The sequence below is a fragment of the Diaporthe citri genome, assembly GCF_014595645.1.
Source record: "Diaporthe citri strain NFHF-8-4 chromosome Unknown scaffold_1, whole genome shotgun sequence".
Classification (NCBI taxonomy): Eukaryota; Fungi; Ascomycota; class Sordariomycetes; order Diaporthales; family Diaporthaceae; genus Diaporthe; species Diaporthe citri.
Genome location: NW_025064846.1, coordinates 5,447,097 through 5,464,117, shown reverse-complemented (window position 1 = coordinate 5,464,117; position 17,021 = coordinate 5,447,097). Strand labels below are relative to the sequence as shown.

General features: G+C 56.3%; 3 protein-coding genes across 3 annotated transcripts; 1 reads left to right on the top strand and 2 right to left on the bottom strand.

Annotated features, from left to right (window-relative positions):
- Positions 1-1,955: 1,955 nt before the first annotated feature.
- INS49_001469 (uncharacterized protein) lies at positions 1,956-2,959 on the bottom strand (the record flags this gene model as incomplete). The annotated part of the gene is made up of 3 exons (XM_043162296.1): positions 1,956-2,363; positions 2,669-2,898; positions 2,950-2,959. The coding sequence occupies 3 exons, from the start codon at positions 2,957-2,959 to the stop codon at positions 1,956-1,958; spliced, it is 648 nt and encodes a 215-aa protein (XP_043030802.1).
- Positions 2,960-12,803: 9,844 nt separating this feature from the next.
- INS49_001468 (uncharacterized protein) lies at positions 12,804-13,291 on the bottom strand (the record flags this gene model as incomplete). Its single annotated transcript, XM_043162295.1, has 3 exons — positions 12,804-12,869; positions 12,963-13,092; positions 13,155-13,291. 3 exons carry the CDS (start codon positions 13,289-13,291, stop codon positions 12,804-12,806), a joined length of 333 nt encoding a protein of 110 aa, XP_043030801.1.
- A 515-nt stretch (positions 13,292-13,806) lies between these two features.
- Positions 13,807-15,586, top strand: INS49_001467 (uncharacterized protein; the record flags this gene model as incomplete). The annotated part of the gene is made up of 3 exons (XM_043162294.1): positions 13,807-14,220; positions 15,216-15,396; positions 15,444-15,586. 3 exons carry the CDS (start codon positions 13,807-13,809, stop codon positions 15,584-15,586), a joined length of 738 nt encoding a protein of 245 aa, XP_043030800.1.
- Positions 15,587-17,021: the final 1,435 nt, after the last annotated feature.

Below are 17,021 nucleotides of genomic sequence, written 5' to 3'. Positions count from 1 at the left end.
TCCGTCAACCCCAATAGGCAGCTGACATTTCAGCTTCCAAAGTCTCCCATTCATCCACCGCTCGCATGGCACACTGAGCAGTTGTGAGTGACATGCCGTGAACGGGATTCGACGCGAAAAAGTGCGGTACAAAGGGAAGAACAGCCATCCCATGGCCGTGCCAGCCCTGGATACTTCCATGTTGTAGTCGTCTTCGGAGCTCCTGACCTGCAGCCCGTCTGGCTTGGATGCTCTCGTCTGTCGCTCGGAAGTGGTCGCACTACCTTCAACGAAGACCATGTTCAGAAAGGATGCACGAACCACCGACTGAACACTGTAATTCACACACAAGGGTCCGTGAGGGTACATACACCTTCAGTTTGGAGGATACCGCGTGTGCCGATCTGGGTCTTGTAGAAGTGGAAGATGGGACAGCGACGTCCGACCAGGCCGAGCCATGCCCATCACGAATTAGTGATTTGCCTCTCATACTATCCCTCCCGAAAGTCTCCTGGGGATCTTCGGAAAGAGGTACGTATCAGGTTACTCTGGGCACGAGGTTCGAAATGAGGGTATCCAGAGGCAGACATGGTCGTGTCACTTCATCAGTGTCCTGCTATGTCACAGGCAGCATCCGAAGAATAGACTGGAAATGGGCCGGAGTGAGGCATCATCATTCTCCCTACGAATGCTCACAGAAATGTCGAAGAAAAGGTTAGCGCAGCAGTGTTGTTCGCCTCAGCAGAACAACATTGGCCTCTGCTGCCTCAAGTATGCGGCGGCAATGGCCATCTTCTGTGTATGTTCCGGGACAGTCTAGCCCGCTCGTCCGGCGGCGAGAGAAAAGGTCGAGTGACTGTGTATGGCAGATGGTACCGGCAGCAAGTCAACTTCGACCTCGAGCAATGGCCGTCTACAGCAATACCGAGCCATCTACGTCCATCCAAGCTCTAGAAACCCACATGGACCTGGTCCTGATGAGGGGGATGCTCGGACACGTTGATGGAATTTTGCTACGGGATGAACAAGACCAGTCGTACGTGGATTGTGAAGCACAACCACAAGGAGGGAACCTCTCCAGGGCGAAACTGTCCAGCGAGCGTCTTTTTCATCGGAGAAGGCGACTTTGGACAGCTCCGACCAGAGAAGACGCAGCCAACTTCGAGCAAGTGTCTACTGATAGCCGCTTGAAGTCCGCATGACACCCTCAGACACGAAAGAATTACATCGCCGTCTCTGGACTAGACATTACTTCTTTTCCAATGCCCACCAATCTCGAGATTGTTGAATATATGAGAAGCAGCGGCTACCGACACAGCGGCAATAGATCTTACGTGAGCCCACTGGAGCGAGCCCTGTGTCGCCAGCCCGGGGAAGGGCCGGGGCAGTGGCTGGAAAGCCCTGTCGGCCCTCGAACATCATTGCCACATCAAAGAGTTACCATCCGTCTTCTCCGCGTCACGTCTGGAACTGAGTCGATACCGTGACTTGACACTGCCTCCCCTTCACTTAAGAGCACGCGACTCTGTGTGTGGCCGTACACGCGGCAGTTGTGCCTCTGGTATAGCGCACGACTGCCATCAATTAGAACCAAGCCAGCAGAACACTCGAATGCCCCTGTGCGGGACACCTTGGTCACGTAGAGGCAGGCCTAGGCAACCAGTGGAGGTGGTAAGGCTCTTGATGCCGAGAAAACTTCACGCCGTCCAGCCGTCGGCAACGTCCCTCGCTCAGCCCTCCAGTCCCGGCATGATGCTCGTTGCTCACGCATCAGGTTGGAGGTCCACGCGGAGGAAGTCTAAGACATAGTTAGCCTACCTTCTCTGATGGGCCTAGCCGTGAAGTCTCGTCTTTCATCCTGAACCAACACAGCCGCATGAGCGGTCGCCTAGACCGTTCTTTGGCCTCATTTGTGGCCTCAATCAACACACAGAGTAATCATCGCTGGGAAGCAAGGCCCATTGGGAAATACAGGCTCAGGGGTGGTACTTAGAGAAGAGGCCGCAGCATGCCCCAACCACCTGCCTGGCGACGACACCGAGGCGAACGTCGAGGCGAGCCCGGAGCTCGTCGCGGGCCCCAAATGGGATCTTGCGAGCCTCCTCGGACAATTTTTCAAGCCTCAGAACTGCCTCCACGGGCGTGATTCCAGGCCCAGCCCTGTCGTATGACAACCATGAGGGTGTGAAGGCGGAGAATAAGCTGGAAATGCGCTGGACGTGGACCCTGATCGTGCCAAGAGGCGGCGCGATGAGAAGAAGGCGGCCAGACCAGTTGACCGGTTGGGCGGATCGCGCTGCGAGTTGACGGAGCGTGGGGTGGCCGCCCTGGACAAAGGATGGGGGTAGCTTCTCATTAATCATCAAAGGCCACCAGCTGACATCCTATAAGTGATAGATCTGCACGGGACTGGTGCCATCAAGAGACTGCCACGGAGCTGGGTGGGAGGACTGCATGGGAAGGTCTGGATTCGCCATTTTTGTCCCATGGCCGACCTCGACGCGGAGATGTTCCTCTAACGACTGACTGCACCGAGTGGGACTTAGTCAAAAGGCATCAAACGGCACATTCCAATCGGCGACCTATCTCATTTTCTTCACACATAGACGGCATGCAGATGAGTCTGCTTAATATGGGATGACCCATGGCAGAGTTCCGGCTCAGATCACATGGCTGCTAGAGTTCTGACCGCTGCAGCATCCAGGCCTCCGGTGTAGACCAGTACGCAAACACTTGTGCGTCTCAACACCTGCAGACTCATGGCGGCAGCATGGATGTCGAAGATTTTGTTCGGAATGGATCCTAGTCCTAAGGGATTGTTGGGTGAGTTGGGCGGCGACGAGGTTGACGATCTTTGGGACTGCATCGCATCAGGGGCGTGGGGGTTCTTTGCCACGAATGCGCTCGGAGTGTTCTTCCCTGTCGACAGTAATTAAAACGTATGAGATTGCTTGATACGAGAGGTCATACCATTCCCCATGTCCGTAAGTGTTCCCAGACATTGCATATCGCAAATGCCCATGCAGAGGCTTTGGGCAGAACTGTGTTCCTGGCCGGTTGGAGGTTGATGAGTCTGCCTGCAATCCAGCCAGAGCAATCAACACAGACGTGCGAAAGCTGTAGACTCTGGAATGTGAAATCTCAGCTGGGTGCAAGAACATGTGGAGCCTTCTCCCCCCTGGAGGCCCATTTGCCCGCGTACAAGCTGAAAATGAGAGACATCGGCAGCAGGGGGGCGGTGAAATTCCGCATGACCTCTCACCGAGAAGCAAAAAGGCTGAACACTTGCACATTCTTTCATCTCTCCAGGGAATCCAGGCGTGCCAGGTTCCTCCTGGCGAGCTTCAGTGCTGTACTACTGGTGCCTAATTCCCAGCACGACAGCCTCAATTCCCCATGTCATGAGGATGTTTTTCCGATCCAGGCTTGTCAAACAGGATCGCTCGTATCTGACCAAAGGGGATATCTCGCATACCGAGCATCTGAGACAAGAGGTGTAAGTAGCGCGGGAGGAACCTCGACTAGAACCCAGCAGCTGGGGATACACAAGATCCTTGGGTGCCGGAATATTTGAAGGTGCCTTTGCGGTATCGAGGGAAAAGAAATGTCTCATCAGCCTCCGAGATGTGGCCCACCAGCGGCTTTCGGCGACAACCAGACGCTGACAGCCTTGTCACAAAAGGCAATCAGGGCTTTCTAGTTGTCTATTGACTACACTACCGTGTATCACATTGGCTTGAGTCCGCATTGACCTAAGAATAGGTTGTGTAACTCACCCGCGAGAGTCGCAAATGACATCAAGGACAATGGCGGATACCGGCTATCGCATCCTTTCCCGCCTTTCAAAGAAAAAAAAAAACAGAAAAAGGAAAATCAATGTGAAATCGTGAGGATGGGCGATGTAGGTCTGGAGCAGAGTGAGAGATCGACACAGGGATCTCCAGACCCAAATCGCTGGATCTCGTGGTTGGGTTCGCGGGGAGGGATGGCATCGAGCGTCGACGCCTCCCGCTAGCCTCGTTAAATGTGATCGGCGTCGTGTGGCTCTCTTCGATGATAGCGCCAAGCTTGACACCCCCCAGAGTGCGTGAAAGGCAACCGACTTTGGCCTTGTTGTGTGTGTGTCGGCTGCTGTAATCATCGAAGAAGCACGTGTATCGTCCAATTGGGGTTGTTGAAGTCGAAGGAAGGTGGTGGGCAGCCTGCGTTCTGCACATTGATCCTGCTCGCTAAAGCCTGCAGTACTAGCCTGCAGCCGCGCGGTAGAAGGAGGTATGTCATTGCGCTTCGGCCACGCTCGTTGAAGCATGCTCAGAGTACAGCGAGCCAACAGCTATTAGCCGAGTCGCTATAGCGCCAGTACCTCGTGGATGCTCTTCCCGTGCTCGACAGGTTTGTGCGGAGCATCCGCCAACTGATGCCACGCGACACCTCGCGTAAGGATACGATGATAATATGCCTGCCCAGTGTCTCGACCTACGAGAAGGTTCCTGAATTTGGCCTCCGTGGCAGAGAGATCGCCCCCCCCCCACGGGGAGAAAACGCAGCAACTCGCATCAGATCCCATCAAAAGTGTTGCTTGATCCAGCTGTTTTCTCCCTGGCAGTGGTCGAGGCAGCGAAGGCCCTGACTGACCTAATCGACGGTCACTAGGCATCATTGAGAGACTTCGGTATATTGCTCAGTGGAACAGCAGTTTCCGGTGCGATTGACCGTTGCCGCTTTCCGAAAGGCTCACACATGCTTGTCATGAGTTCTGTTTCCTCCAGCCCCCGTAACACCAAACACACAGTGTACAGCGCTCCTTCTCGCTGATGGTGCCTCGAAGCGCATCTTGTACGAACACGGCAGAACCGGGTGTGGTTCGAGGTGGCAATGTCGACCGCCAATTCCCAAAGATCTGGGCCCGGGCCTCCATGAAGGTCACCTCATGGGCATTCGTCCCACGCAGCTGGCAAGGGTTTCCAGGGACCTGTACTTCTGCAGCTAAGCTGCACCTCTTCACATTGTGAGGCTTGGCGGCCACAGACCGACTGATCGGGGGGGGGGTGGGCCACTGACCGCCATCCCGTCTCTATTGCATGAAAGACACGGAATCTCGCACACACTAGATTAACTCGTCATTTGGATCTAGCGTGTGCATGGTTCTTGCCCTCTCACAGTGTGTTTTGCACTAGACAGAGAAGAGAGGGGCAGGTGATGGCCGATTTCAAAGAGGTGACAGCTGGAGGAGATCGCAATCCGAGAGCTTGCAGCGGAGCATTTGGGCTAACCAGAGTGGGGACCGTCACACTCGCCGGCCCGAGCAGACTTGCGTGCGTCCCTCAAACAGCTGGAGGTTTAGATGGACGCCTGTCACCAGGTTGAAGGGTCGGATTGTGCTTGACTCTGTGGACTGTGGTCGATTTATTCCATGGTAGGGCCCTCCCCTAGCCCAAACGAGGCCCATCTGTCATCCGGTCTTTGGCCCAAATCTCGATAGCCTCCAGGGCCGGAAGTTTGACAGATCCGGGGCAGGACCATATGCACAGCAGAAGGGTCGGGACACAAGTGGCTTCCGCACAGATCAGATCGACGGACCTTTCTGCTTTGGAGAATCGTGCAGCAATACTGCGACGGTCCTCTACACCGACTGCAGCATTTGCCTGCAGCTCGTCGTAATTGGCGCCACTTCTGCAGCCTGTGCATCTACCACGAGGTTCAAGGATTAATGCCAGCCAGCCGGCCAGGTCAGCCAGCCAGCAAGGGGAGGAGGATGGAGGAGCAGAAGCGACCGCTCGCGTCTGGGCAAAAATCCGTGGGGAAGGCCTCGGTTGTCGCCGCGAGGTGGATGGACTGGGGTAGCCTGTTGTCGTCAGAGACAGGCGTAGTGGCCACCGATACCTTGGGTACCTTGCTTGAGGGAGCCACTCGAGACGTAACACGACCCGAGCGCGACTGTTTCCCGATTGAGCAAGACCCAATCTCGGAGACTGGCCTTGAATTGATCCGCTGTTGTCTTACCTAGGGAGGGAGGTGGGTGTGTGGGCAGGGTTGGGTTGGGTACAGAGTAGGTAGGTGCTGTATGTGCAATGCAGGCTGAAGTGCCATTCGACGATGGTGCTGTGTCGCCCATTCAGCTCTCTACCGGCCTCGCAAATCCACACCCGGGGACGAAGCGAGGCCGGGCCCGCATCCCAGCATGACCCCCGAACTAGCGGGAGAGGGGGAGGAGAAGGACAGGCTATTGCTAATGATGCCGCTGGCGTGGTTCATCTCTCGAGGCACCCAGACTGTCGGAATCTGCTGGGCTTGTGGCGCAAACCTAAACAGGGATAAGCATCCGGTGCCACACTGCAGGTGAGATAGGTTACGGTGTGCAGTGCGGTATGCTAAGTAGCAACGTAGGGCTTGCCTGCCCGCATTGACTCGCTTGGCCGTGAAGCTGGACGGGGCCCCGAGGCCTCAAGCCCGAGCCCGAGCCCGAGCCTGAGCCTGAGCCTGTGGCTAGGTCTGGGCGTTGGTGATCGGCTATCGCGGCGCCTCTTGTCGGTGGAGACGAGGAGCGGAGCGGAGCACAGGCAGAGGCACAGGCACAGGCACATGTGCTGTAGGAAGAACCGGGCTGGGCCAGATCGTCCTCTCCCCTGTCGGCGATGCATCAACAGTCCAGACTCGACACCGCGGGTGTGATCGCATGCCTGGGTGGGATCTGGGTGCTGCTAAATTTGGGAACCCTACCAGCCCGACGCAAGCCGGCAGTACTCAACGCTGTGCTGCCTGCGTGCATACATGCTACACAGCACTGCGTGGGAGTCGAAGGTTGGATGCGGATCTGCCGCTCGCCTGTCACCGGCCATCCATGGCTGGCTGGCTCATGACGTACCAAGGCCCGAGGGGAGGAAGGGGCAAATAAAAAAAATTGAAAAAGGGAAAAAGGAAAATCCAGAAGTCGTCTCGCCAAATCTAACCGGATGCAGCCAAGTGTTCCAGGCCCCAATGCCGCTGACATTGCGGTTCAGGGCTGAAGTGACCGCTGGACTGGCGGGTGTCGTGGGTGAGTCGATGGGTGACTGATAGAATCGTGATTCCATCTCGACCACGACCGCAGAGCAACAAGCTGGGCTCCTATGCGAAGGTGACGAGGCAGTAATAAGGTCAGCAGGTGCCTCCCTCCATTGGCAATTTGGATACCTTAGTACCATAATATCATGGATATTAGGGATGTACCCGGGTAGGTGCCTATCTACCCTGGTAGGAGGAGTGTATAAGATTGCGATCCATGGGTCGTGCCTGTGTATTCATGCTTTCCCAAATGGTGCTGTACCTAGGTACCAGACAACATGGCAACTGCAACTGCATCTGCATCTGCACCTGCAGCTGCGCTTGGCCCCCGCCCGCGCCCGCACCTGCCCTCTTATTGCATTCCAACGTCTTCGAGGCATTGAGTTCAGTGCTGGCAGGGTTCGGCCGGGGGTGGGCTTGTCCATCTCCCGAAACCCAATTCAACAAACGGGAAGGCGCCACAAGCCCATGGTGCAGGAAGGTGACGGCCAGGCCACAGACCCAGCAATCACAACCTGTCACAGTAATAACAGTCCGCGTTATTACGACGGCTGCTTCTCCTGATGGGAAATGTGGCTTCGCGGCGCCGTGGGGAAGGGACGGGATCAGGTACCTGCCTCCCAGTTGATCCGCACCATCCCTCCTGTGCTCTGCCCCAAAGTGTCCGGCGAGGACCCCCTGCTTTCCGAGGTTTGAAGGAAGCCACTCTCCATTCCTGCCCAGTCCTGGCCTGCCTTGCCGTGCCTGCCCGGGCGCTGTGGGGAGAGAGAGACCTAAAGCCCCCCTCCTCTGGCATGTGTCTGACGTTTGACAGCCGCTTGACAGCCTCACCCGTCTTCCTGGACGCATGCAGTATATTGTGCCTAATCTTCCCAAGAATGCTTCCTTCCCCGGTCCCGCCCTTTTTGAGATCTGCCATGTAGACCGGAATCTATGCGGCCCTCCAGACCTCCGCCACCCCACAAGCAGTACAACGACGTCGCCTTCATGGCCTTGCCTTGGCTTCGTCCCAACTCGCCCTGGACCCCCTTTTCTGTCTGACGGAGCATGTGTGATCCGCGGCAAGGGTCCACCCTGACAGGGCAGCCCCGGAACGCAATATGCAGAGTTACATGTAGGCTACGTACCTCCGCAGGCGGGAGCGCGACCTTCTTCAACCACTTGCGCACACGCACACGCACTCACACTCACGCTCAAACACACACACCACGCACACCACAGGCACTCGGGCACACACACACACACGCACACCAGGCAGGACGGCACAGGCAGGACGCAGGGCCTGGCTTCGTCACATCTTTCCGCCGCGGAACGGTCTGTTCATCAAGTGGAACAAAGCGGAGCGCGCACGGCTCGCTCCTGGAACAAGCACACCCCCCTCCCGCAGCTGTCCTCCTCCCCCCCCCCCACTTCGGGGCCAGATTCGATCCATCGCTCGTCTCTCATCATCGCTCCTCGCCCGGAGCCCGTCGCTCGCTCGTTCATTGCACATGGCCAGATGGCCCCGTCGCCCATCATTAATGCTGCAGCCTGCAGGACTACTGTGTCCCGCGCTACCTCTTTCCAAGGCTGTTCCCTGTGGGCAGCACACAAGCTGAATGGATGCCCAGGCCCAAGTTCCGTCCCAACCTTGGAAACTTTGCTCCCCTCCTGCAATCAAAAAGACTAAACATTCAGCTGACGACTTCAGATGCACCATTCCACATGAGGACGCTGCTCGCTTTAACATTGCATCTCTTCTACGAGTCGCATTTCTCATCTACAGGTCCACCTACTATCAGGCTTAGTCTTGGCCCCGTTCCTATTTGAAATGAGATGTCCGGTTGGTTCAGTCCCGACCGTCGCCGGTTACACAGGGAACGGACTGATATCCGCACTCCCAACGCAGCAAACAAATTGCACAATGTCCCCCTCGCACAAGGCACGTAAATCGGAGCACACGCGGGACCGGGCCATAACGCGCGAAGTCGCACAGCGTCTCTGACAGACAGGCATGCAGCATTGGCCACGAATGAGCTACACCAGCAATGAGCAAAACGTGACAAGAAAGTACAGATTCCTCTGACTGTGGGTTGAATGGCACCCATCAGCACGGCTGTTGACACGGCGGACGTGTTGGCAGGCGATCCTATTTCCTCAATGCTCGAGCCCTGGCAGCGGGAACCGGCTGCGAGGCGTTCGACCGAGGATCACTGGGGCGTCGTGCCGGCAAAGCCACTGCCGCAGCGTTGCAGCTTGCCAACTTTGACGTCTACGTACCGGCGCGCGCGTTCCTTTTGACGTCGCCCTACTGTTCGGCACCGCAGAGACTGCAAGAGCACTGGTACGTCTGCCTCGATAAGCAGACCTTGCCACTGGCTAGCCAAGCTCGCCCTCTTTGACCCCAAGCCGGAGTGCAGTTGTCATTCAGATGTCTCCTCGCCGTCCTCGCCAAAAGACACCATGCTAAGGTTGGGCCGCTTTTTGTCGCGGTACCAAGGACCTACAAAGTGCTCTTGCACTCTGGCACCAATTTCAACTCGTTCCTGTGCTTGCTTGATACGGCACAAGCGATCGGACATCGTGATGGAGGCTCCGTCTTGAAATTGTTACGGACAGGGCGGGACAGTGCTATCGCGGTACACGTTTCTACCACCCCCCCCCCCCTTCCCAGCAATGTTGACCGAGACCACCCTTTCAGTCACTTTCTGGACTCTGCGTTCCTCAAAAGGTTATCCAGGCCGGCAGGCCGACAATCCTGAGACTCTGAACTCAATAACAATGTTGCATGCTTCACAAGCCATACACCATCTTGTGACAGCTTTACACAGATCAGATACGTCTGAGTGTTTCGATCACATCCCCAAGAGAGGCACACCATTTGGGAGGGAAAAAAAAAAAAAAAAAAAAACCAAGATCACAACTGATACTGTTCGTGTATCTCAGACTATTTGAATCTTCTCATTCATGGTCTATTCTTCTGACACCCCAACCCTGAGTTTCGCAGTTTGCGTGTCACAAACGACGATGGGAACCAGCCGTGGCAAGGGGCCTGCATGGTCGTCAAAGCTGGCGTCTCTGCGGCATTAGGCTCGAGTCAAGCTCTTCTTCGTGCAGAGAGAGTATCAAGTGCCTTCAAGCGCGATGCTGTTCACGTTGTTGGCTCGTCTGTGCCTGGAGAAGGCGTCAACCAAGCATCAACGATCCCTTTCAGCTCACGGCGGCGCGTGCGACAGATTGTGCTCCTCGAGCCCTTGGTGGCCGCTAGGACAGGGATTCCTCAGAGTGTGGGTTCACGTCGAGCTCAGCGTCTATCAGGTGCAAGGAAGTACGTACACGCACAGCAGATAGCGCGGGCATCCCAATAGGATGGGTGTGTGGCGTGAGCCCGAGCCCGAGCCCAGACCCTTTAAGCTCATCCCGGAAACCTGGTGCAGCTATAGGGACAGGAACGCCAGACATGGGGGCTTGCCTCTCCAATGCTACGGTGTCTATTCCTTTCCGAGGACGGTGACAGGGGTCGAGCGTGGCAGAGACGGACAGGGCAGGCGATGATCTAGCCCTTCTGGGCATGGAGAGCTGTCCTGGGTGCCAGTCCTTTCGCACAAGTCGGGCCAGTACCGTAGTACTCTTGTCGCCTCCCTCTTTTGTTCTCATGCTACGTCTCGCGCAAATTTCACCTCTTGCTACGGGTTGGCTTACGATCAGAGCTCAAAGGCATGTCGACTGTACTGTGTCGTTCGCTCTCCTGGAGTGAGCCCTTGTACGTGGACCTTGCCGTTACCTATGCTGTCTTGTCGGCTTTGTGTATGCAGAGACCAGCCAGCACACCAACGTCACTGGGGAGATTATCGATGCTGCTAGCCCCATCCGACAAGCGTGTTCACCGGTGTACTTGTAAACCTCCATCTCCCCCGCCCCCTTTGATTTACACCCTTCTGCTGAACACAGGGTGCTCATCCTTCTGGATCCAAGCGCAAATGCCCAGGCTCTGGACCCAAACGTGCTAGCAAGCGGGATCCGCTAGACCGTTTCCTTTGCCTTGGGAATTGGCGCGTTTTGCTACGTACCGCGGAAACCTCTTCCCACATGCCATCGACCAGTCGAGCCAGTGTCCCGATGCAAGGCCCCATGGTTCGGAGGGACTTGACGTCCTGTCCGAGGCCTGGTTTAAGCCGCGTGATCTACCCTTGCTACTCTCAGAACTCAGCTTCCAAGATTGCCCGCCATCTGCATCTGCATATCCACTTCGGCAGCCGCTCTGTCTATCTCACCATCCCTGTCAAGCCAAGGGTCACCTGGCTTGACCCTCAAGCTACCCTCAAGCTCCAGGGGCAACCTCCTTATATTTTCTTGAAGCGACAGTGCTTCCCCTTGCAGTTAATCACCCATCCACAAGCAGATCATGAGACAGCCCGGACGTTCTGCAGACTGGAGACCACTGACACTAATGCGTATTCCACGTAGAAATCCGTCCAAAGCAGCTTACTGCTTCTCTCATCATTCTTGCAAATATCAGCTGGGTGCCTGCTCCTCTAATTCTGACAGCGGGACCTCTCCGTAGTAAAGCACCCCTCATATGCACAGGATGTAACAGGACTTCATGAAATCAACAGTTCAGCGACGACCACGACCGTCTTGCGGCATTCTCACCATTCGCACACCTTTACCTTGCAGAGGTTGTCTTCTGGACAAAACCCTGGGATCACTGGCCGTGAATCTCCCCTCAGCCGGCCGCCTTCGCCCAAGCGAGTCCCAAGGCAACGGAGACGAAAGTACTGGTCACTCCCGCTTCACATTGGCGCATCTGAGGTTTGTCTGGCCGGGTGCGCATACTGTGAGTATTCTCTGCACCTTGTGCTCCTCAGCGGGCCAATTGTGAAGGAGGATCACCCAGGGGGTCTCAAAGAGTTGGCAGCCCCCCTGCACGGATTTCAATCGATTAACACAGAGCAAGGCCAGCATCCCACAACCAGAAGCTTTCGGGCGCCACAGCACGTATTCCAATCCCGGAACCATTTACCTGCGCTAATATCCCCTGGGCTCCCACTGCCTCGGGCACCTCATTCGCCGTCTTGGGTACCCTGCCTCTACTTGGACTGTCTTTTCTCGCAGTTCATACCAGCTCGGCCAGATATCCGCGCAGCGTGCCTTAGCCTCGTTAGCAAAAGGGAGACATCTGCGAGGAGCTCCAGCATAAGAGAAGAAGCACCGCAATCCTGCCTGGGGTTTGAAAGACACACGTCGATCCAAGGCTGGGAGCTCAGGAACTCAACCCGAGACCAGTCACCTCGTTCTACCGTACTGATATTGGGCATCGGACGACCTGGGCGTTGCCCTTTCTGTTACATTTCATTTTAGCCCATCTGAGGCTACTCGACGAGACATTGCACAAAACCCATACCCCCCGGGCCAAAAATATCTGGCCCTGACCTTGCTGGTCTTGCAGCTCGGTGCAACACAGCTCGCCATTAGAAGACCTCCCTGGTCCCCACCCCCAAGCTCCCCGGATCCTTCCAGCCCAACCCAGCAGCCTTCTGTTCACTGGGGAATAACCTTTGTTCAATACATATTGTATAGAAAGGCGGCGTGGAAGTAGGTCTCCTGCAACATATATGTTCATCGTCTCTTGCGGCAACTGGACGCAACCGCTCTACACAGGCACACATCCTCTCAAGTGTCTCTGCTTATTGACTGGCTGTCAACACTACCAACAATTCACAAGTCGACTCTGGCACACCGTCGCTCCTTTTGGATCACCACAGCTTTCGGAGGCCTATTGACACCAAACGACGGCGGAGTTATACACCAGGACTCCTCCGACCCCTTGACGCGGAGTCCTTTCGGCTCAAAGTCTCCTTCGGAATCTACAGTCGAGAATAATCAGGCAAGCGTGCCGTTCATCTTCCGTTCTCAAGCTCGACAAGTCAGCTACTCACTTGCGCGCAACCTGTACGTACATCGAAGCTCGGGTACGCGGCTTCTACACCGCGAAGGCGTCTGAAATCCAGCCGGTCCGCATTATCGAAATGATGGAAAACCATGCCGATCATCTGGGTCACGGCCATGGCCACCGACCGACACCAGAATCTGGGACCAGCCGTCAGTTGATGATGCCGCCTTTCCCAAGCCTTCCTCCGCAATCCCAATACCCAGCTTCAGATATTCCCAGTACGAGTAGACCTTCCCCAGCCCCAGTCACCACTTCCTCGCTGCTTGCTTCCAATGGCACCCCCAGCAATAGTTCGTCGCTGTCTCGTTCTTCCTCGCGCAACTCTGGGCCGACCATGCTGACTTTTCGAACCAGGACGATCAGTGGCCGATGGGACAGCCATGCCCCTGCAAACCTCCCCAGTAAACATGCATGGCGGCTCCTCTCCTGAGTCGCATGCCGGGGGAACAGGTTATACGTGGGGTACCCACGACTCTTGGGCTGGTCGGTCACCACAGCAGTATGGCAACAGAACACCAGGTGCACTCAACCAGGGTGGTTTCTTCTTCCAAAACATGAATACGATGCCCTCAACCACGGCACACAGCATCTCCCCGATCACGGCAACGACACCAGGTGACACGCTGCCATCGTTTCACTCTTCTCCCGCAACGAGCATGTCACATCTTTCCATTGACCAAGCCACGAGCAACGGCAACAGCAATGGGATATTACCACCATTTCGGCAAAATTCCACAAGCTATACGCCACGTCCCACGCCACCACTTGGTCGATCATCTTCGTTCCCAAGCCCTGCAGGGACAGTACCCCCTTACGTTCCTGGCATCTCCTCGATGCTGCCCATGTCAACAATGCCTTCATCGACGCGTCCAGGTCTGGCAGCGCCAATTTCCCCGCTGGGAAGCTCAGGGCCCCCTGGGCCCCCAGGACCGCCACCGCCGGCCCCCGGCCCAGGAAGGCTTTCTCCGTACTCCTCGGGGCACCAACAACAATATATGCATAATCTGGGCAACCCGGGGCAGCCAATGGCCCTGGTGTCGCACTACTCGCCAGCGGCGGCAGCAGCAGCCTACGGGGGCCATTTTGGTGGCATGATGTTTCAGTCGCAACAACGGCAGCCCGACAAACCACATCAGTGCGACCAGTGCCCGACGGCCTTTACGAGAAATCATGACCTCAAGAGGCACAAGAGGATACACTGGGCAGTGAAACCATTCCCATGTGATGGGTGTGAGAAGGCATTCTCCAGGAAAGATGCTTTGAAGGTGAGTACGGGGCTAGGTTGAGTGCCTGGCCTTTTGCCAGACCAAGGCACAAGTAACTATTATTCCCATGCACTCCGTTTACTAACCTATGGTGTGCTCACAGAGACATAAGCTGGTGAAATGCTGTGGAAAGGATGGAAAGGACAAGAGAGATGGGAGTCCATCTTCAACAGAAAGCCAGGGCAACAGCGGCGAGTTGTCACCGAGGGATCCCAAGAGGTAGCTGGACCAATGTACACTCTGGCGGCTGCAGAGGATTTCGGGGACTACCGAAGCTGGACGACGCACCCAGCAGAACAGCTTGTGTATGGGCGCTGTCCTCAACTCCACGATGACCACAGGGCTGGGGCGGTGTGGGCATTGCGCGCCTCAACAGGTCTGAGGGTGCTGATTTCGCGCCTAGGACGATTTTTCTTGGCCTGGTGCGGCTCTCTAATGGCTTCGCTTGAACAGAACCAACGCTCAAGGAGCCACACTTGCTATAATAGGCGTTCCGGGCTGCTGGCTGTTCCATTAGGGCATGTGGCGGGCTTCTCGAAAACATGGCAAGGCGTTCTACAGGACGGGGAATGGTCACGGAAATAGGGCAAAAAGAGCGAGAGAAAAAAACGACAAGGAGAGGCAGACCGTCTCATGGCATTTTCTATGTTTTATAGGGTCAAGGAAGGGGAGCAACAGGGCAGGTTCACGACATTTGGCCACGGGCAACGCTGTTTATCATACAGAATGTAGTATTTTGCTACTGGGCATGGATGGTTTGGAGGCCGGGCTTGGGGATTTAATGGAGTTTGTGTTAATTGAAGGCATCTGTCATAGGGGGTCATCATTAGGAGGTCATAGTTTGACAAGATTATTTACTGGGTGTGACGAGGCCTTTACATTGTCAGAGCCTGAACGCCTTTGAGTGCAATCCGTCTGGTGGCGGGTCTGGCCGAACTCAGTCTCGAGCAGCACCTTGTAGGTCTGCCTACAACTAATGGCTCGTCACGAGGCAGGTGCGACCTCGGTTCTCCCCTGTTCGAGATCTCAACAGCGACAGCGACAGCGACAGCGACAGCAACAGCGGGCGCAAGCGTGACGTCGGATCTGAGACAATGGTCATCACCAGGCCCAGCTGGGAGGGAGACTTTACGGGGCGAGATGCGTCGCCCCCGTCACTGCACCCGCTTATCTTTTGTCAGTGGTCTGCTTCCTGCAGCCCCCATCCTCATCTCCATCTCCAGTCTCCAGTAAGCGACAGACAGCCTTCCAACAGGTCGAAGCTGCTGCCAAGCTGGCGCGGGCTAATGAGCTTCCGCGGCGATGGATTGAGGCCAGAACAGAGGGGGACACCTTCTTCAGCCGGTGCCCAGACCAGCGGCTCTAGGTGAGACAAGCATATCCTGGAGACAAGCAGGATATGCCGCACTGAGATACTGGAGATTTCAAAGTGCCAGAATGCGCAATTTGGGCCGTCACCCGCCTTGTTCCGCCAGAGCCGGTCCCGACTCAGCTGTATCCCGAACGGTGATAGCGTCTCATCCCGTCATTCCGTCCTGGGCCTTAGCTCGCGGGAGGCCATGAGTGGTCTTCGAGAAGGGACTCGCTGCTGCCGCGCCCCTTCCCTCCCTCCCTCCCACACGCCAGGTGGTTGGGGAACGCAAGACGGTGCCCACAAGAGGCGCGACATCACTACAAGAGAGGACTAGGGATTCCGAGCGGATGGATGTGTGGGGAGGTGCTATGGTGTGTAGTACGCGATTGACTGATCCTTGAACAAACCGGGCTGACTTGTTGTTGTCGATCCCAGGAGATGTTGTCTCTACTTGGAGGGGAGGGGGGGGGGCTGCTTGGGAGAGCACGTCCATCGACTCAGAGGCCCAACAAGCTCTCCTCCCCCCTTCATTACGCGTCAACAGATGGCCTGGTCACAGGGAATGCACTGTGATGGCTCGCGACCGAGAGGGACTCGAGTCTGGTGTCGTATAGGCGGCCAGGCCAAGGCACCCCCACGCTCCATTATTTCCAGGCCGTCAATATCGACGTCAACACCCACTGCCCCTTGGCTAGTTGAGATACACCGAGCATCAGGCCCCGCAGGCCGTGGTCTTTCATCTAGGATCCCAGCCTGCACCACAACCAAAAGGGCCTCAACTCCCCCGTGACCACTCAGCAGACCAGCCTCTCCTGTACGCCGCACGCAGCCACGTATAAAGAGCTGATCCCAAGGACCAGCCATCACTGACCGGTGAAAGTGGGAAAAGGGGGGGGAAGGGGGTAAGCGGCCTCCACCAGGCCCACGGCTGACCTTGCCTCCCGGCCTCCACTGGCTTTGCACTTCATCCGAGCAACCATCACCGACCTCACCGGCCCTGTTTTTCCAAGCTCCAAGACAATAAATCCTCGCAGAGATTGCGCTCGAGAGCACGACTCCGAGATCACCGCGCCTGGAGCCTACCCTTGGAGAAATCGCGAGGTTAGCGCTCGCCTCGAATAGGGTGTTTCTCCACCAATCTTGTCGGCCTCGAAGCAGCCATATTCCATGACTTTGGATCTGGAGGCAAGCCATGTCGCACAAGTAAGACGTCGTGGGCCCTAGGTTCCGGAACTCTCCCCGTCGACCCTGTCCCAACCTCGCTCACCCTCATCTCCCCCGTCTTCGAAGCTGAACCCGAATCGCACGCACAACGATGGGTTTCGTGCCCTCAACCAGCAGTAATGGCGGTCAGAAATTTGCTGTTCTGCCTTGTGCGACACCGAGTCTTTTCGGACCGAGCAAGGGGGCACTTTTTGCCTCTGCGGCACCGTTCACGGGGAGGCTT